This window comes from Hemitrygon akajei, chromosome 16, assembly GCF_048418815.1.
Source record: "Hemitrygon akajei chromosome 16, sHemAka1.3, whole genome shotgun sequence".
NCBI classification, from domain to species: domain Eukaryota; kingdom Metazoa; phylum Chordata; class Chondrichthyes; order Myliobatiformes; family Dasyatidae; genus Hemitrygon; species Hemitrygon akajei.
Window position 1 is genome coordinate 41,972,486 of NC_133139.1, and position 21,993 is coordinate 41,994,478.

General features: G+C 41.8%; 1 protein-coding gene across 21 annotated transcripts in view; it reads left to right on the forward strand.

Annotated features, from left to right (window-relative positions):
* The window catches only part of LOC140739994 (receptor-type tyrosine-protein phosphatase S-like), a 469,315-nt gene that overhangs the window by 443,317 nt on the left and 4,005 nt on the right, over nucleotides 1-21,993 (forward strand). For all 21 annotated transcript variants that reach the window (XM_073068765.1, XM_073068749.1, XM_073068746.1 and 18 more), the window contains 4 exons: nucleotides 656-782; nucleotides 5,993-6,118; nucleotides 19,059-19,213; nucleotides 20,760-20,895. In XM_073068765.1, coding sequence (XP_072924866.1) covers nucleotides 656-782; nucleotides 5,993-6,118; nucleotides 19,059-19,213; nucleotides 20,760-20,895 — 544 coding nt within the window. The remainder of the gene's footprint in view (nucleotides 1-655; nucleotides 783-5,992; nucleotides 6,119-19,058; nucleotides 19,214-20,759; nucleotides 20,896-21,993) is intronic.

Consider the following 21,993-nt stretch of genomic DNA (forward strand, 5'->3'; position numbering starts at 1 on the left):
AGAGAAATAAGTGATTTGTTAGTCATCCACCAGATAACCAAAATATAAATTGAACTGAAATTTATAGATCCTGAAACTCTTAAATAAGCAAAAGTTTGACATACACAAAAGAGCAGCCAGCAGCAGCTGTAAGGGAGGAATACATCCGATACATGAACTCTCAGCACAGATGGCTCTGATCTCCTTCAAAGGAAAGCAGTTTCAGACTATTGCAGAGACTGGTAAATGGTTTTGACTGTGAGATTGCCTTAAATAATTGGTCTACCGAGCCATCTCCTTCCGCAAATGGTCTGAATTCAAGTATGTCAACAATTCCATTCTTTAATCTCCTCTGACAAACTACTTTAGACTTTTATCTATTTCTACAGACTGCATTACCCCATTGTCATCTCTGCCCTCTCATTTAATCCCCTTCTATAGACCATATGTACTCTATTGTATCATTGACCCCACTAATTTACTGTCTTTCCATGGATTGTGTGCACTCTGTTGTGAACTTTATCCAGCCCAAGTATCTTCTTTCATACCCGTTCAGTCTTCTCATGCGAATCATTTTAGATCTTTGCGAGTGCTTAAATGTCCCCCTGGCTGCTTCACTTGCAATCGAGACAATTATTTGTGTTCTCCTACTAACTAGCACATTCTTTTTCGACAGGCAGCAGAAAGCATACATTGCCACGCAGGGTCCTTTAGCAGAGACTACAGAGGACTTCTGGAGAATGTTATGGGAGAACAACTCCACCATTGTTGTCATGCTGACCAAACTGCGAGAAATGGGCCGTGTAAGTGTTGCTAACATTGAGTTTTGAGTCTGTGATATCCTCTTGAGCCTAACTGAATCTTTAGTTCTCTGCTTTAAGCTTGCAACATCACTGTGCAGCCCGCCCGAGACCTGTTCATGGTAACACCAGGTCAATCACCAACTAAGGCCTTTTTCAGAGAAAGATGGGAAGGAGATGGAAGTGTTCCCCTTCACATTTAGTAGGACCAGGAATGAGTATGTTCATCCTGTTCCTGTGACTGGTGAGTCAAGGGAAATGGATCAGACTCAAGGAATGAGAAGTTATTGAAGACTTCCTACAGCCCACCCATAATTGAAGTAACATGCAAATACAGCCGTCGTCTCCAGATATGTAAACAACCATTGTGGTCCTCAGTAAGGTGGGACAGGAAGGTTCAAGTTTGATTGGCAACCATAGAATCAGACAACGCAGAAGCCGGACCTCCTGGCCCATCTCCTCCATTTCAACCATGATGTCTTCTACTCTAAACCCATTTGCCTACCTTAAGCCTCTATGCCTTTCCAATCCAAATACCTTTAAAATGTAATTGTAGCTCCCTTCACCACCACCTTTGGCTGCTCATTCCAGATATTCATAACCCTCTGAGAAAAAAGCTGATCTCTCAGATCTATGTTAAGCTTCTCCCTTATCACCTTAAACCTGTGCTTCTAGTTCAAGACTCCCCTGCCCTGGAAAATAAGACTATATCTATGAACACAAGAGATTCTGCAGTTGCTGGAAATCCAGAACAACACAAACAAAATTCTGGAACAACTCAGCAGGTCAGGCAGCATCTATGGAAATGAATAAACAGCTGACCTTTCTCCGGACCTGGAAAGGAAGGGAAAGACCGCAGAATAAAAAGGAGGGATAGGGAAGGAGGATTAGCTAGAAGGTGATAGGTGAAGCCAGGTAGGTGGGAAAAGATAAGGGCTGAAGAAGAAGGAATCTGATAGGACTGGAGAGTGGCCCAAAGGAAAAAATGAAGAAGGATGTGCAACTGGGGGAGGTGATAGGCAGGTGAGGAGAAGAGGTAAGAGGCCAGAGTGGTGAATAGAAGAAGAGAGGTGGGGGTGGAAATAACCGGAAACCAAAAGGAGAAATCGATGTTCACGCCATTTGTTTGGAGGCTACCCAGACAGAATGTGAGGTGTTATTCCTCCACCTCTATCTATACTACCTATCCCTCTCACAATTTCCTTAACCTTTATAAGATCACCCTTCAGCTCTTACATTCTCGTGCGAATGAACCCAGCCTATCCAATCTCACTTTAGAGCTACAGCCCTCCAATCTTGGCAGCATCCTAGTGAATCTCGTGTGTACTTTCTTCATTGCTGCCATTTCTCTACTGTAGTGTGGCGATCAGAATTTTGCATGGTCTGGTCTAACCAATGTTTTGTGCAGCCGCAACATTACATCTGAACACTTATCCTCAGTCATGATGAAGGGTCTCAGCCCAAAATATCAACTATTTGCCTCCTCCATAGATGCTGCTGAATTCCTCAAGCATTTTGCATATTTTGCTAAAGGGTTTAGATTTACCTCTCCTTGAATGAAAATCTTCAGAAGTGGCATGATAATGCTCTTCACACAACTCTATTCCACCCCATTGGGGGATTTACTAATTACAATGTCATTGCCACAATGATAGCCCAATCTTTGAGTCTAATGTTGCATCCCTGAAGATATATCTCTGAATGTCAGAAACTGACCATTTGTTGCAGGACTTTTTTACTCTCTGAGACATTTCTTCAGCTTCAAATTTTAAGCTGTAGCTTTCATTTTTCCTCTTAGTAGTCGTGGCGTTCTTTGTGAGTATCGCCACGTAATGAGTACCTGATGCTGCTGATGCTGGAGGTGTTTTGTCCAGATTAATTGAAAATGTCCCCAGAGTCTGGCTCTACCACATTACCACATATGTTTTCATATCTTTATTTAACTAGTCCTCACATGCACAAGAAGTTGTTGGTCTCTGGATGAGTATTGACAACTAAGTCAGCTGGCTCTAAAAAAGTGGCTTTCCTTTGAGCACAATCTTTGAAATTACTGAGACTACAAGGTGGGTAAAGAAATGCTACCAACAGGGAATAAGGTGCTTAACCCTGACATCAAACGAGTTACTTTCCCATGTGTCACCTCCGGCTGGTTTGGAGTGCTATCATCTGGATCCTGAAATTCATCTGCCTCCAATTTCTGGTGATCTACGGGGTAATTTTAGAATCTGGCACAATTAAGAGGCACTTAGACAGACACTTAAATAAGTAAGGTATAGAAAGATAAGGACCTAATGTGGACGATGGGATCCATGAAGATGGGCAAAAAGGTTGGCACAGACGTGGTGGGCTGAAGGGCCTGTTTTGGTCCTAGATGGCACTGTATGCCTATGTATCTCTTGCTCCATGAGACCTGCAGACTGGTGGGGCTTTGGCTGGTTAGTAGCAGCTCTGGGGAGAAAGTTAAGCACTGGAGCTCTGTGGTGTGGAGGGGGTTCAGGAGCATGGAGCTCCTGTATTTTGAGGTTGGGGATCAGTAAGTGAGCAAACCAGAGTGTTTTGGTGAACTCAGATGGGAAAACAAGAGCCAGCAGCTGGGAGGTGGGAGTTAAAATATAAAGCCAGGGAGACATTATTTTACAAAGTTGGAAAGCTGTTGGAGAACTGGTTTTAGTGGACAATGGGCAGCCTAGGATTGCGGGAGAGTACTTCTACACCTCACCGCACAGTTTGGCTCTGCAAGGTGAAGACCATGTTGCTCCATGATGGAGACTCACTGCATGAGATGAGACAAAAGAGCTTTGTGCATAGAATAACGTGCTCTGACCCCAGACTATTGACACGTGCTCTACATGGGTGTCTGTTTACTGGAAATGCCCAACTGAATTTTCCAAGCAAAGTGAAACAACCTGGAAGTAGTAGTTATCATGTTTCACTGCAGAAAATCAATTTAAATTGCATAATCTTGAGAAAAATGACAGCATTATGCAATTGAATTTCTAGGCAAATTCATCAGACATTTTCTGAGTAAGCCATTCAGACAGTTTGAAGATATCAATTAGAAAGCTAAAGTTGTTAAATAGGAAGTCTGGGGAAATCTAACTGACCAGCTTATTGAGTGTGTTTCCAAAACCAAGCATCCAGTCTCCAGGATGTCAGTGTCTAATAGGATTTCACTGAGAAGTAAGGTCAGACAACCTCCCAGTTTACTTTTGCATGATTTTTATCCGCAGGAAGCTTTTAAATAATTAGTTTTCACCAGAATGTCTGGGTCACAACACAGAGAAGTTATACAATTAGAATTTATGCAGCTTGCTTATCATTTTTACCCAGGTGCTGATTATCTGTTTCTCTATATTTTTAGAGGTTAGCTCTGATTTCACTTTATCCACAGCACTGCCTCTATTTACCTACATCGATCTATCACTGTCTGTCACTATAAATATTGCCTTGTTCTATTTCTAAAACTCTCTGTCTACTTATCTATATCTAGGTAATTTTCAACATTTCTTTGAATCTGCATATCTTTTTGTTGAGTTTTATCAAAAGGTTCAGGAGGCTGAACCAATAACTCTCCCTTACAGAAATAATAAGCTTTTAATAGGAGCTGTGCTTGTGAGGAAAAGTGTGTGGGAATGGTAATCAGATATGGGGCAGCAAAGGAATGATTATATGTTTGATTAGAATGCTGATGATCAGATCTGGGCTATTTTCCGTTGCATAATATAATCAGAACCAATGTTGTCTTAATTCTTTCTAGGATAAAAATGTCCATCAGTTTAATTCTCTTCACTTCTCACGATCATTGACTCTTCATGGATGCTAATGAAATCCTCATGGTCATTCCTTGTGTGTGATCAAAGACTTCAAATGAAGACAAGCTGGGTGCACCTGTTTCCACTGTACTCCTGCCCTGAATAATAATGTCATGATTCCAGCAGCAGTGGCTGGATGACGAACCTTGCCTAATTTTCTGCTTTCTGACTCAGGGCAGTGGAGACAATTTTGGTGCATGCCTGTCTGAGATCATCTTAACCCAGCAAAGTCTGGAATTGAAACTGGATGCTATGTGACAGTCTGAATTCAACAGCCATCATTGACCCATCGCTGATGGTTGAGTTGCACCTAGAACTTTCTTACTGCGTAATCAGACCATCTAAGCAAAATCCAAGCTCGAAACGTCCATTTTAATATAATCACCATTGCCTTTCATTCATTCAAGCTAATATCTAGTCAGAAGGTGCTTTGTTATTTATGCCTTGTATCTGTCAGAATCTGCCTTGTATCTGACCCATCTATGAAAAGCCCTTTCACATAAGCTATTTTTTGTTATTCTGGGCTAAGTGCTTGTAAGTAGAAACTCAGATTAAACTCTGTATTGGTAAATCTGGCAGGTTTACTTCCAAATCCATGCTCTACATTATCTTGAAGAACAATGACACTAGACAGAAACAGACACCTTCTTACTTAGTTTCCCTCCAAGTCACACCCCATCCTGATTTGAGGTATATCCTCCATCATCTTCCTGAATTTCCACTACCATGGCACACCCCTGTCTGAGATCATGTCAACTCAGCGAAGTCTACCCACCTACCAGGCATCTTAACCAAATTGACCTTAATGGTTTGAAAAGAGACTGAGCTCAATTTGTCACCATCTTCTCAAGGACAATCTGGATTGGGTAAAAAGTGTCTCCCTTGCCAGCAACAGCTTTATTCCAAGCAGGGACTGAACACTGACTGTCAGATACCCACTCTAGATCAGTTACTAACATCAAATTGTAGAAAGATGCAACATAGAAGTAGATCCTTTGCTCACTGTGTCCTCACCAACCATCAAGCACTAATTTTTACCCCAATCCTGCTCCAAACTAATTTATTTTCCCCAATTTGCCATCAAGCACCTGCCCACCTCCAGATTCTACCACTAATTATATTCTAGGAGCAATAGACAATTAACCTACTGACCTGCATCTCTTTGGGATGTGGAAGGAAACTGGACCTCCCAGTGGAAAACCACGTGGTCTCAGGGGAACGTGCAAACTCCACATAGATAGCACCCCAGTTCAGAACTGAAACCTGGTCAATGGAGTTGTACTACCCATAACAGTTTGCTATTCAAAAGAAATGGTTTCTAAAAAATAATATATTTTTAAAAAGCTATGGAAAGGTGCTGGTATTCATCTGTAATATATGGCTGTATTGTGTACTTAACAGGAGAAGTGTCACCAGTACTGGCCAGCTGAACGATCCGCCAGGTATCAGTACTTTGTTGTGGATCCGATGGCAGAGTACAACATGCCGCAATACATTCTCCGTGAGTTCAAAGTCACAGATGCAAGGGTGAGTGTTTAAACCTTCATCGTTTCAGGGAAGTAGTGCCATGAACAGTTAAGTCATGGAATGAGTGCGAATACTAAACAATGTTTCAGTGGTTTAGAGGATGCTCGATGAGAATGTTCAATCCTGATAATAAAGGTAAGAGGTGAACTGCAGTGTTGAAAGATGTAATGTTCCATTTCAGCCTGTATCAGACCTGAGCACTTCAAGGTCAAGAGCTACTTCTATATAGCAGTATTAGAGTTGCAAGTTGTAAATCTACAACCATTGTTGCATCCTGAGGTTAGAGAGATATCAGAATGCCACTTCTGGCCTTTGACCTTCCACCTCTGAGTCAGGAGAGGTAGGTTAATGCCCCATCTTGACATTCTAGTATCAGATTTGATGGTCTTTACTATCAGAAGTGAGATTCCCCCTCCTTGCCTACTCTACCATTTAATAAGATCATAGCTAATCTGTAACATCAAATCTGCATTCCAATGTACCTGCTGAAATATTCCACTGTCTTGTTTATCAAGTATCTATCTATCTCCTTCTTAAAAATGTATAGAGAATCTGCTTCCCCTGCCTTTTGAGGAAGAGAGTTCCAAAGACTATTTACACAAAGACTAAAAACTGCCCCACTTCTGTCATGAAAGGGTAACTATTTTGCTTTAAATAGTGGCCTTTAGTTTTAGATTCTCCTGCATAGGAAACGTCCTGCCCACATCTATTCTGTCAAGATCTGATATGTTTTATTCAGCCTAGTTGGAAACATTGCACTTTAAAGACACAGATATTATGAGCAGATCTTTCAGCCTCCTTGTAGCAGGAACCTTCCAAAAGAAATAATATAAATTAACAGTAGTCAGCTCACAGTTATTTAAAAATAAACTTTGGGAGATTGCCTTAAGGAGAAACGTTTGCAATAACATTTTATTTTAGCCTTGGGTATGCCATGGAGCGGGTTGAATTTACTCGGAGAGGTTTCTCAGACGACAGAGGACCAGTCAGTCTGACTGGCAGAGGAGAAATCTGTCTCTACCACACCTGGCAACTGACAGCTTCTGTGTTTTAAGAATCTCATTTGCATATTGATTAAGGACTTTTAGCAGCCGTCAGGATAAAAATAGCTGCCATCCATTAAGTGTGGTGGTTTTCGAGCCTCAGCTCTCCATCATTCTGCCCATTGATGAAAAATCACTTCCACTGACCCATCACGAAAGAAAGCCCACGCTCATTGGTAGTCCAGGACTGGATCAGGTCTGCTCTGACTAAATAGGGGCAAATGGTCGCCTTATTCTTACAACACTAGTCTATACTTGTCCCTGTAAGAACAGTTTCTTGAACTCTTGAAGTGGAAGGCATCACCAAGGAACAGCCAACAGTTCTAGGACAACATTAGCATAGAGGTGGTGATTAATGAGATTGAAATTTGATTTTTAAAGAGCATGAACTGTACTAAAAGAGAAAGGTTAAGAAGACCCCGCGGCTCAGAAATGAACATGTTCAGGTTGGTGACAGAATTCAGAGAACATGGCTTCAGAGATGTCCAGAGGAACACTGACAGCAGTAGCAACTGTTGCAGAGGCTTCAAGCTCATAGCCTGTGCTAAAAGAATAAACTTTTACAATAAATGTTAGTAAGTAACTTAAATCGCCAGTGAAGATTCAGGGCTTGTTGGAATCTGGAAATAGAGTTTCAAAGAAAGATAGATTCGTAAGGGGGAAAGGGGGAAGTTTTAATGAAGGTGGGATGAGGGTCATTTGGAGCATACAGTATATACCTGCATAGTTCTATTCAAAGATCCCAGTTCTGTGCCGTAAGTATAATGAAATACTCAGTAAACAGAGAAAATAGTTTGAGAAATTTTTATCATTCGATTAGAATTGGTACTTTAAACAGGAAGCTCTTCCTTTCCAGTTGTGTCAAAGAATGCAGGAAAAGTGTTTAAAGCTGTAGTGATGGCAATAAGTTTTATGCCTGAACAAGAGGCATAAAGGTAGATGACAGATAGCACAAGTGTTCCCCATTATTTATACCGAATTCTGCACAATATATACCCAGATATCTCAACCTTCCACCAATACAGCCATTCACTTTCACAGAATATACCTCACTGGAGTGACAGTCCACTATCTTCCGTGCCAACCTCCTCTCTCTCTGACTAGAAATCATGTAGTAATTTGATAGCGTCAAACTTTGGGTTACTACATCTAGAGATTGTAGGAAGGGGAATGAAAATTGACAGAGGTGAAGCTTTCTGTAATTTTAAGTTCTTGGAAACAGCAGTGTGTGATCTGTTCTTATAGTATATGCTGATCATTTGCTCTTTCTCACACCACAAAGCTTCTTGTGACTGGGCTTTGTCCTTGCTCGTGTCAACGGATGTATGAGAACTGAGAGCAGCACTACAGTCTGATGTCAATAAATGTACTATGTATCATTTAAGAAGCTCCCTTACCATGTTCACATTGTGAAGTAAACAATCAGATAACTTCTTCTAAAAGATCTAGTTTCATGTTGATATTTACCACAATTACAGAAAACCATCAACAAAGATATTGTGTATAAAGTATTTTCGGTACATCACATTTTAGATCAGCAAATGTATTATCTCAATGTTTCCAGATCATTAGTTGGTTGGCATATCAGTCCAGCCATGTCTACCAAGCCAAAAACAAAATCTTACAAACAGGCAGATGCAAAAAAAAAAACAGGCAAAGATGATCTTCAATGCACTGTCATTAGCCAAGTGTCTGGCCTGAGCAAGATTATACCTTCCATTACTGGCCTCTCAAGTAAAATTGCAAATCAGTGGTCCCAAAACTCGTGATTTCATTAATAATTCATTGACTTTTGCACTAATTTGCAGAGTTCACGGGGACTGAATGCAGAGAGAAAATTTCTCCTTCATTATCTCCTTTTTTTGTGATATTTTCCCCCATCGCTACCTGTGGGTCATTGTCAGTGCAAAATGGTGACTGTGATTGCCGACAAAAAGAACTGCTGTATCGAAAGTAATTTATTGTGTAGTGTCATCTTTATAGTTTCTCTGTGACTTGGAACTGCACATGTAGAAGCATTTTATCTTCCATTAATATGGCATGCATTTAAAAAAGACAAAAGCTCAGTCAATACTTAAAAATAACTACATTTGAAGTGTATCCCTCGTATTTGTCCTATCTTATTGACGTTAATGTGAGCCAAAATTATAAACTAATCAATCTCAAAGAGGTGCCTTAAGCATGGAACTAGTCACTAAAGTAGTTAATTTAATACTTAAAGACTGGTCTTCACAAGTGTGAATTTAGATGGTTACTTAATGTAGGTTTTAAACCAAAAACTTGATGCATTTAAGGTGTTTTAGTGTTGTTAGCCTGAGATCTGAACTAAGCTGGGTCTTGACAGAATAAATGTATAAGGTTTAGGGGTTAGATGGGTTTCACTAGGTATGGGCCTACATTGTTTTTTTAACAAAAGTTAGTAGATGGCCCAGGACATAGCTGGCTTTTATATAATTGTTTATCAAAGACCAGAAGGCCATAACACATAGGGGCAGAATTAGGCCATTTCAGCCCATCAAGCCTACTCTGCCATTTGATCCTGGTTAATTTATTTTCCCTCTCAACCCAATTTGCCTGCCTTCTGCCTATAACCTTTGGCCTCCTTACTAATCAGGATCTCTGTTTTAAATATACCCAATGACTTGGCCACAGATATAATTCCACCCTCTAGCTAAAGAAATACCTCCTCATCTCTGCCCTAAAAGGATGTCCTTCTATTCTGAGGCTTTGCCCCTTGGTCCTAGACTCTGCCACTTGGAGGTGATATCTTATGGAGGTATCCATAGAAACAAAGCTTTCACCTCACTGATTTGAGTGTGAAATCATTTATTTTAAATGGGTAGCTACTAACATTAAAACTAATTCAGATCAGATGAAGTAAGCTGTTGGTCCTCATTTGAATGTTTATTCAAACAACTAAGTTTAAAAATATCATAAATGTTACATGTTCTGATTATTTAATTTTTAAAGATAGCATGAACATTATCTGGATTTATTAGTTTCCATCCTGTCTAGTTTTCATTTATGTAAGCTGACTTTTTGGGAGCTCTGTTATCTGCACGAGTGAATGTAGTAAGTGTGGCCTTGAACCCAGTTCAGGACTGTAGAATATAGTCAACACCAAACAACTATCATACTGTCAGAAGCACTGTATTCAACTGATATGAAAAACCATCCGTTTTCTTTGTCAACTAACAGGCAGCATTCTTTGCTCAACCTGCAGCAACAGAAATAGGTTATTGTGCTATTCACAACCTGAATCCTACTCTCCTTCACTGGATTCCTTGACACACAATCCCCCACCCTCAGATTCCATCATCTTCAGCCCTTTGTTGTCTCTACCTCTCACCTCTGACCTTCTGTATAATTTCCACTCTCCTCTACTCCATCTTCCTGTCACTCCTCCTCATCTGAATCCACCTGTCACTTGCCACTTCTTGCGTCATACATTCCCTCTACTTCCGTCTTATCTCTCAGTCCAGCCAAAGGGTCCCGACCCAAAAGGCTGACTGCCAGACCTGCTGCGTTCCCTCAGTATTATAGGTGTTGCTCTTCTGCTGTTTGTAGCTAAGGCTGTTGTATTGTGGAGAAGGAGTACTACAAATTAAAGAGAGATAAGAACCAGAAATGTATCAGTACTGCTGGAAACAGAAACTTTGTTCTTCAGTAGGTATAAACTCTTATACAGGGTGGAGTATCATTACACAAGCCAAAGTAGATGCCAGGTCTCTGTTTGAGTAAGCATGGCTCTGAGTAGGACTATTGGAACCAATAGGCATCTGATCAATTAAGAAAGAAATTGCTTAGTTGACCAATGATCCTCATGCACTAATCCAGGCTGCAAGAAGTACATTTATTAGTTTCAAGGGAGGACGATTTTAGCTTATATTTGAGTATCCCATGATGTGGATTTAGAAGTGGGGTCAATGGTCAGTAGATGGACTGCCCTTATGATGCCCGTAAAATGCAAAGGCCCAAACATCTACAAAAAGATGGAATTCGGAAAGAGGAGAAAATATGATATGATATTATTAAGGTACTAGCCATCCACTTAACTACAGCTGAGAGTAGGAATGAATACACCGAGCTCAAACTTAAAAAGACAAATGAGCATGTTGATTTACTGAAATAACTTGATTTTAAAAACATGTTCACAAATAAAGTCAAAATAAGATTCTAAATGGCTTCAGATAAAGGATTGAGAAATTGTTAATTCAGTGTCCTTACTTGACCATTTCAAAATCAAATCGATCGGCGCATTAAAATGAAGTGCTGTGCTGTGAATTGTATTTGAGCACATAACATTGACATACCTAAATGCCATTTCCTTTATTGTGATCAAAGTGTGCCTGCAAAGTTAGCTACATTTTTCATCCCACAACGGTGGCTTAGTGAGCTTGCATTAGGACAGAATACTACAATATCAGAGGTATGAACCACCCAGGAGCTTGTCAATGGCAATATTTTGTTAAAATGGATAAATTCAGCAGATAAAATGCAAATGTTTCAAATTAAGGATTCAAATCAGGACATAAATTATACTTATAGTAAAGCATAATGGGTTTTTTTATTAGTAAGGATGTCAGAGCCTACAGAGAAAAGGCAGGAGAATGAGGTTGAACATAGAGCATAGAATAGTACAGCACATTACAGGCCCTTCGGCCCACAATGTTGTGCCGACCCTCAAACCGTGCCTCCCATATAACCGCCCACCGTAAATTCCTCTATATACCTGTCTAGTAGTCTCTTAAACTTCACTAGTGTATCTGCCTCCACCACTGACTCAGGCAGTGCATTCCACGCACCAACCACACTCTGAGTGAAAAACCTTCCTCTAATTTCCCCCTTGAACTTCCCTCCCCTTACCTTAAAACCATGTCCTCTTGTACTGAGCGGTGGTGCCCTGGGGAAGAGGCGCTGGCTGTCCACTCTGTCTATTCCTCTTAATATCTTGTATACCTCTATCATGTCTCCTCTCATCCTCCTTCTCTCCAAGGAGTAAAGCCCTAGCTCCCTTAATCTCTGATCATAATCCATACTCTCTAAACCAGGCAGCATCCTGGTAAATCTCCTCTGTACCCTTTCCAATGCTTTCACATCCTTCCTATAGTGAGGTGACCAGAACTGGACACAGTACTCCAAGTGTGGCCTAACTAGAGTTTTATAGAGCTACATCATTACATCGCATCTCTTAAACTCTGTCCCTTGACATACGAAAGCTAACACTCCATAAGCTTTCTTAACTACCCTATCTACCTGTGAGGCAACTTTCAGGGATCTGTGGACATGTACCCCCAGATCCCTCTGCTCCTCCACACTGCCATTTACTTTGTACTCTGCCTTGGAGTTTGTCCTTCCAAAGCGTACCACCTCACACTTCTCTGGGTTGAACTCCATCTGCCACTTCTCAGCCCACTTTTGCATCCTATCAATGTCTCCCTGCAATCTTCAACAATCCTCTACACTATCTACAACACCACCAACCTTTGTATTGTCTGCAAACTTGCCAACCCACCCTTCTACCCCCACATCCAGGTCGTTAATAAAAATCACGAAAAGTAGAGATCCCAGAACAGATCCTTGTGGGACACCACTAGTCACAACCCTCCAATCTGAATGTACTCCCTCCACCACGACCCTCTGCCTTCTGCAGGCAAGCCAATTCTGAATCCACCTGGCCAAACTTCCCTGGATCCCATGCCTTCTGACTTTCTGAATAAGCCTACCGTGTGGAACCTTGTCAAATGCCTTACTAAAATCCATGTAGATCACATCCACTGCACTACCCTCATCTATATGCCTGGTCACCTCCTCAAAGAACTCTATCAGACTTGTTAGACATGATCTGCCCTTCACAAAGCCATGCTGACTGTCCCTGATCAGACCATGATTCTGTAAATGCCCATAGATCCTATCTCTAAGAATCTTTTCCAACAGCTTTCCAACCACAGACATAAGGCTCACTGGTCTATAATTACCCGGACTATCCCTACTACTTTTTTTGAACAAGGGTACAATATTCGCCTCCCTCCAATTCTCCGGTACCATTCCCATGGACAACGAGGACATAAAGATCCTAGCCAGAGGCTCAGCAATCTCTTCCCTTACCTTGTGGAGCAGCCTGGGGAATATTCCGTCAGGCCCCAGGGACTTATCCGTCCTAATGTATTTTAACAACTTCAACACCTCCTCTCCCTTAATATCAACATGCTCCAGAACATCAATCTCACTTATATTGTCCTCACCGTCATCAAGTTCCCTCTCATTGGTGAATACCGAAGAGAACATTGAGGACCTCGCTCACTTCCACAGCCTCCAGGCACATCTTCCCACTTTTATCTCTAATCGATCCTACCTTCACTACTGTCATCCTTTTGTTCTTCACATAATTGAAGAATGCCTTGGGGTTTTCCTTTACCCTACTCGCCAAGGCCTTCTCATGCCCCCTTTTTTTTTCTTCTCAGCCCTTTCTTAAGCTCCTTTCTTGCTACCCTATATTCCTCAATAGACCCATCTGATCCTTGCTTCCTAAACCTCATGTATGCTGCCTTCTTCCACCTGACTAGATTTTCCACCTCACTTGTTACCCGTGGTTCCTTCACCCTACCATTCTTTATCTTCCTCACCAGGACAAATTTATCCCTAACATCCTGCAAGAGATCCTTAAACATCAACCACATGTCCATAGTACATTTCCTTGCAAAAAGATCATCCCAAATCACACCCGCAAGTTCTAGCCTTATAGCCTCATAATTTGTCCTTCCCCAATTAAAAATGTTCCTGTCCTCTCTGATTCTCTCCTTTTGCATGATAATGCTAAAGGCCAGGGAGCAGTGATCACTGTCCACCAGCTGCTCACCCACTGACAAATCTGTGACCTGACCCGGTTCGTTACCTAACACTAGCTCTAGTATGGCATTCCCCCTAATCGGCCTGTCAACATACTGTGACAGGAATCCATCCTGGACACACTTAACAAACTCTGCCCCATCTAAACCCTTGGAAGCTAATCAGGTGCCAATCAATATTAGGGAAGTTAAAGTCACTCATGATAACAACCCTGTTATTTTTGCACCTTTCCAAAATCTGCCTCCAAATCTGCTCCTCGGTATCTCTGCTGCTACCAGGGGGCCTGTAGAATACCCTCAGTAGAGTAACTGCTCCCTTCCTGTTCCTGATTTCCACCCATACTGACTCAAAAGAGGATCCTGCTGCATTATCCACCCTTTCTGGAAGAGAGATAATAAATCAGCCATGATTTATTATGTGGAGCAGGTTCGGTGGACTGAATGGCCTAATTTTGCTCCAGTATCTTATGGTCTTATGATATGGAATAAGGTTTGTTTATACAAGTCTAGAGCAGTACTCTAGACTCACCGTCCCTGCCATTGTGCTGCAGAGAAGCCACACTCCCCATGGCAGTCTCATTGCAATGACACCTACTTTGACTACTACAGTGGAATGCCCTGTCCTCTGATTCATGGTCCTCAGGCTCCAAGGTTTCTTACTCTTCAACCACCAGTAGCTGACGCCTTTGATTGACAATGGTCTGCAGCTCAAAACACGTAATGACAAAGATTCCTTGTCTGGTTGGAGTGCCCTTTACAACCTGAACTTTTTAATGAACAGGAATAGTTTCACTCCCTCTGTGTAAAGCTGGTTGTGGGCAATGGGCAGTAAAATGCTAATTCCCACTTTAATCCTGGTTGGTGGGTGATATCCATTATCTCTGCTCTCCATTCCTGTTGCACTGGTGTGCCAAACAGAGAATCGCCCTCCATCCCATGGGACAGCTCAGACTTCTGCAAAGACCTGGATTCCTCGGCTGAAGGAGTTGTGTGTGCTTTCCAGAAACAGGCCAAACGCCACAAGGAAATTCTCATTGTCAACAGCCAGCTATGCATTGAGGGAGTTGAGACCATCTCTGTTCATGAATATATCCAGATTGTTGAGTGCAGCCCTTATGGTCACAGGAGAGGTACTACCTTTGCTAAAGTTAAAGTAATTGAAGTCATTTTATGAATCCCTCTGAGATGTACTGGCAAGCAGACAGTACATAAATATGCCAGGGGTCTCCTGAAACCACTCAGAACAATCCTACAGTGACATGCTGAAAGAGAAGGTGACCATGAGTCTCTAGGACAGAGCAGGCACACAGGAGCTTAGTTAAGCATCTTCCAATAAAAAAGATCACATATCTCAGTTTGGGAAGGACTGGGCTTGCAAACACATTTTTCATGAAATGTTCTGAGTAGGAAATGTTACCTGTGAAAGGTCTCTAGGCATAACCTGTTGGCTGAAGACACAATAGAAGGCAGGTGCTGGAATCTGGAGCAACGAATAATCTGCTGTAAGAACTCAGCGGGCTGAGAGGCATTGAAAGGAATTGTCAATGTTTCGAGTTGACAACTCTGCAATGGGTTTGAGTTTTGATCCAGAATGTCAACATACCCTTTCTGCCCACAGATTTTATATAACATGTTGACTGTTGTGAAGACTCTGTGGGTGCGGACTGTTGGGTGATGGCCATGGCTTTGGCCCCTGCCCCAAGGTCCCTAGCGTAATCTGAATGACGAGACATGGCCAGAGCAATGCCTCCAGTGATGGAGTGCTGTATCTTAGTAGGTAAACACTAGAAAACAATGACCATTACTTTCAGCATATTCTGTGGACTTTAGAAGGATGTTGAGCAGTCTGCAGTCAATTCTGAACTGCCCTTTCTGGTCTCCTGTAGTCAGCAGAATGTTGCTTTAAATAGCACAAAATGTAACAATCTAGCACAATGTGCTCCTAGTTTGCAATGTGGAGTTTCTGCTCCAGTTCATGTCAGCATGGGCTGCAACCTGAGTTAATCAACAACCATGTTTCTCAGGTACTTGTCTGACAGCAGGAAACATTCTGACATGAACAGGTGGATGAGTGTGCCAGGTCTAGCTTTTGCTCAGATGTGATTTCACCCAGTAATTATTTTCAGCGCAGTCTGCACTGGGTAAGATTGAAATTGGATCGTGTATCACCTAAAATATGGCAGCTTTGTGATGCAGTTTCTCAGCTTCTGACTATAAACTTCATGTTCAATTTTGAAGAAAGATCAAAAAGTGAGGACCTGCACATGTTGAATGACTTCAATGACCTCAAGATATTCTGAAGCACTATCCAATGGCGAAGAGCCTCTAAGTGTTGTTCGTGATATAATATAGAACAGATTGCAGAGAAAAAGTCCCAAAAAATTAATGAAATACATGTCAAGATTAAGTATTTTAATCGTGGTTCTCTTCTCCAAGCAGTGCAGGGAGGTATTTAGTATCCACTTAAGTGACAGATAGGGAACATCTCACCTGAAAGATGCCATACTGCCAGAAACATAGGGAAATGTCAGCCTAGGATATGTGCTCAAGGTACTAGTGGAGGTCTTGAACCTAATTTAGAGATAAGGCTGTAACTTACTTGAGGTGAAATTATAAACACAATCAGAAGTAGATTGTCGATGCAAGAGGTTTCAGCTGTGGCCGAATGCTGGCTTACAATAAGCTAAACCTGAGCAATGTTCTCTCAGACAAGAGTCATCACAATCTTCACTGCAGAGGAGATCCCTCATGGTCAGATCACAACTATATGGGAATTAAAAATGAGTCAAAAAAATCTCAATCCATTCCAAATAAACATCCATTTAAAGGTAGGATTTTTATACGTTTTCCCTTTCATAGGCATGGTACGGAATTCTAGTGAATCAAACCCTTTTCCATTCACCAGTTAGGTACAGGATTCCAAAAGTGCAATGGGTCTACAGTGGACCCAATCTCATTGGCTTTCCGCCTACTTTGGAGAACCTAGATAACAGTAGAATGTATGTCAGGCTGCTACTTAACAATCCTATCTCTGCATTCAGCACCATCTTCCCCTCAGTATTAATCACTGAACTGCATAATCTGGGCCTCTGTACCTCCCTCCACAACTGGATTCTTGGCTTCCATATCAAGAGACCACAGTCAGGGCAGGTCATTAATAACATCGCTTCCTTGATGAGAATGAACACAGGCAAACCTTAAGGATGTGTGCTTAGCCCACTGCTCTACTCTCTCTACACCCATGATTGTGAGGTTAAGCACAGCTCAAATGCATCTATAAATTTGCAGAGGACACCACTGTTAATGGAAAAATCCCAGATGGCAATAAGGAGGTGTGCCGGAGTGAGGCAGATCAACTGGTTGAGTGGTACCACAACGACATTGCACTTAACATCAGCAAGACGGAGGAATTGATTGTGGAACTCAAGAAGGGAATGTCAGGAGAATGTGACAGGCATAGCTAAGAAGTTGAGACATAAGAGACTGCCAATGTTGGAAGCTGGAACAACAAACAAGAAGCTGGAAAAACTCAGTGGGTTGGGCAGTATCTATGGAGTGAAGTGGACTCTCAACATTTTGGACAGAGATCAATGAGTTCCTCCAGTATTTTGATTTTTACGTACCTTAGCGTTACTTCTCGCATAAGTTGGTTTACCATGAATAGATAGCACTGACGACTCCTGGATGAACTTGTGTACATTCAGAAACCAGCTCAAGCCCCTCTGTGTGCAACTCAGCAGACATTTATCTGGCACCAGTCATGCACCTGTTGATGTCATCTCGAGTATAGAGACCATTTCTGAATCGCAAAACTAACATGATGCATAAAAGAGGCAATCTTTGACCGACATTTATCAGTCATTAAAAGAACAGAGCAAATCTCTTAGCAGCTTAACAAAGAGACATAAACTGAAGGATCTCCAGTAAACAATGCACATCTCCCAGACTCAGCATCGATGCAGAACCACCTCTATGTGCGCTCTTAATGGTTTCAGCAGTTTCTCTCATGCACCTGTGTGAAAGATGGATGATTTTTCTCAGGCATCAATCCAGTGGGTTTGAGCCTTTCATGACAATCAGGACAACGGATTTTATCAGGGGATAGCCACTCATATTGGTGGCAGCCTGCGTTACCCCTCAACTCCACTGTGTTTTCTTTCACCTACATGCTACTCTTGTTTCTGATTGTCACCAGGAAATTCCTCAAGTTTATTCAAGTTTATCTGCATTCCCAGCAAACATCACAGCAGTAACAAACTCTGCCTACCCCCGAGAACCATCAAGGTCCCAGTGCAATGTCTGAATCTGTGTGTTTTAAAGGATATTTCCCCAAGTGGGCACCAACACGAAGTGCAGCACACCTCTGTGCACCAAAAGTGTGTAAATTCCATTCTCTAGGCCAGAATGCTTCAGCACAAGTAGCTGGTGAAGTGGAATGAATCATGGCATTAAAGATGAATTTACCTTATACTTGGAGTGGAAACATATTAAAAGGTACAGGGGAAGGTCAGAAAGATGCGATCTGAGTGAATGGCATTTTTCCTGGACAAGCAATAATACTCCTGTCTTTGAGTCAGAAGGTCATGGAATCGAGCTTCATAGTAGACTAGAGATTCATAATCCTGACTGACTACTTGGTGCATTACCGAGTGGTGTACTTAATGGTTTCTCAGCTGATACACTGAACCAGTTTCCATATATTTCCAATCCAGTGACCATTCAGAGGTAGTTTGGTTCTGGAGACATTGGTTGAAATTATTTCAGCTCAACTTTTGAGGGATCTTTACTTCTAAAAGCTGGATTTTGAACTCACATATATCTAAGCCCAAAAAGACCAGACCTGTCAATAGAATATTAATACTGCACAATGGTAATTTTATTTTTAAAAATTATGATGTGTTGGAAAGGACTAAATGAAATGGTCTTATCATTGACTGCTATATTGTTAGGAAGGCTATTTGGTTCATGGACTAGTAATCAGGACCTAAATTGGCTTGATATACTCACCGTTGCCGATCACAGCCTAACTCAATCCCTTTTCTGTCACAGGACGGCCAGTCGCGGACTGTCCGGCAGTTCCAGTTTACAGACTGGCCAGAGCAAGGAGTGCCAAAATCCGGCGAGGGGTTCATTGACTTTATTGGGCAAGTGCATAAAACTAAGGAACAGTTTGGCCAAGACGGTCCCATCTCAGTTCACTGCAGGTGAGTTCAAGATGGTGAAGGAAGAAACAAGCTTTTCATTGGCTTCAGGTAAAGGCTTTTGAAGATTATTGAAGTAGTTCGGTAAGTGTTAAGGCAGCTCACATAATAATTGCAGCTGCTTCTTACGTACATATAAATGATTCTAGGAAATCATTTGAAGTGCAGAGAGGTTTGACAGTTGGCAAGCAATTGAAATACAATAATTGGACTCTGTGATTCAGTGATTGGACTCTAGAGTATGGTAATTCAACTTTACAAGCTGGAGATAGGATGCATTAGATGCAGGAGCTTACTGATTAGAATCTGAAACTTGATTAATGGACATTGGAGTTTGGTGATTAGTCTCACGGCTATGATGATGGGAATTCAGAGTTTCGTGACTAGACTGCAGTTCATTAAGTAGAGGTGGGAATCTGGTGATTGGCTTCTGAAATCTAGTGATTGGTCTGTGCTGCCTGATGATTGAATTCCAGTTAAGTCTCCAAACTGAAGAAACAATCCTTCAAACACTGGTCCCTGATCTGCAAGATCAAACGTGCAAGATGATGAAAACTTTTGCCAAGTTCACGGGCACAAACAATGAAACCCAATGGCTTGGATTTGAGATCTTTATAATTTGCCACTGAAATTGAGGGTTTGGATAAGGTAGCCCATTGAATGACCTCTAGCCTGTAGTGGTCTTGTGTTTGCTAAAATGTTTATGATTGGACCCAAATATGGTTGGACAGGAAGTTTGGTTTCTGGAGGTGATGAATGATTTGATTTGTTGTGTCTGGAATTTGGAGAGCAGCTTCTAGAGGTGTCTGATATCATTCTAAAGCTTTGTGTTGTCAATGGACCTTTGTGATTGAATTCCGCAACATGAGGACAGCATATGGAGCAGGGAATAGATTTTTCCATTTTATGATTGAATTCTGGATATTGGTGACTGGTTTTGGAATTTGATGATTAGATTCTGGACTTGCTGATTGGTTAGTGGTTTAGATATGGATTTTGGTGAATAGCTTCTGATCTTTCCCGATTTGACGCAGAAGTTGGCCAATATATCTTAGCGTTTGAGTTCTAGAATTATTACTATCAGTGGTTGGGGGTCGGTGTTGTTGGTTTGCCAACTGGAGCTTTGTCATTGGTCACTTGGAGCTTGGTAATTAGATTCAGAAGTCGATTCAAAAATTTTGATGAACAGATTTAAAAATCCGGTGTTTAATCTCTGGGTCTCAATATGGTTTCAGGAAACCCTGATGTGGAACCTGGAGATGGCTGATGTCGGGATTGTGGGGTCTGGAGTATACTGATGAGATTTTGGATCTCTGTGTTCAGGCTATAGAGCTGGGTGACTGGATATTGGTGGTTGGATTCTGGCATTGACAACTGTCCACTATTCAGTCTTTTGTGTTAATGACAGGAATGTAAAAGTTGTAGTGAAAAATTTGAAAGCAAGTTGTTCCCTGTCCACATCTACAGGAGATGGGGGTGGCTGTCAGTTGGGGAAGATCAGCTGATCTCAGATTTGGGTACTTTAATGTGAACCCTTCTCTGTTACTAGTGCTGGAGTTGGCCGGACTGGGGTCTTTATCACGCTCAGCATTGTCTTGGAAAGAATGAGGTACGAAGGGGTGGTGGACATTTTCCAGACTGTCAAGATGCTCCGAACACAGCGACCAGCCATGGTACAGACAGAGGTAAGGACAGCCAGAGAAATACCTCAGCACTTTCCCCAGTACTGGAGAGAAAATTGCCCCTCACTGCACGGTTGTAATAGGTGCAGTTTCTGCTCTTCAATCCAAGTGCTACAGGATTGAATGTCATTTTTTTTCCTGAATGAGACAGGATTATATTCATCTCCTGATTTGTTATTACCATGTATACTCTTTACTCTATGAGCTTCATGTGAACAAGGAGTTTTACTGCAGCCTGGTTTAAATGGTAGTAAAAATAATCTGAATCTGGCCCTGGATCTGACACACTGACACACTGTTTCCTGAGTAATGGCTGAATCACCCAATAAAATTCTGGGCACTCATAGAACAACCCACTTTAAGCCACAGTTTTGTCAGTGCTGCGATTTGAAACTGGGATTAGGGGAGGTCACTAGTCAGCACATACTGAGGAGGCTGACTTGGGTAAATCCTCTTCAATTTGGGTACAGACCTATGCTCCATTCAACCATCTGCAACAAGCCTCCCACTCGCCTAGGAAGCAAACCGTGGCAGTCCCTGAACCTATTCAGCCTACCCCTCTGAACTCTAGCAAGTTGTTATTCCTCTGAACCTCTTTCACCATGGCCCCTTCCCACATTCCAACCTAACATGCACTCTCCACAGTGGTGCAGTGGGCCAAGTGTGTGAATCTAGTCAGGGTCACTTGACCAGTTAGCGCTTGAGTACCACTGAATTTTTGCTAACTTTGGCCTATGCTGAACGTGGCCTTTGTCATGCAGCTCTCTCCTATAACATGACCAGAGCATATGGACTCTCGTAACATGAGCCCTGATAATCTGTGCATTAGGCACAAAATTGGACAAGGTCCCATCAGGAATACTGTAGATCCCTATTTAATGCTCACCTCTGTGTGTAGTTTCTTGCAATTTTTTTTTTTTTGCGGGGCCATGTTTTGGATGATGCACAAAACACAATTGTGTTTAAATGTTAAAACAAGAGATGCAATCCAGCTTCCAGGCATTATAACTGCTGAAGAAGTTAATGGCTTCCCAGCAAATGTGGATGAGATGAAGTTTGTGCAAAAGTGAAAATCTAAAGAGCTATTCTAAAAGTAAATGC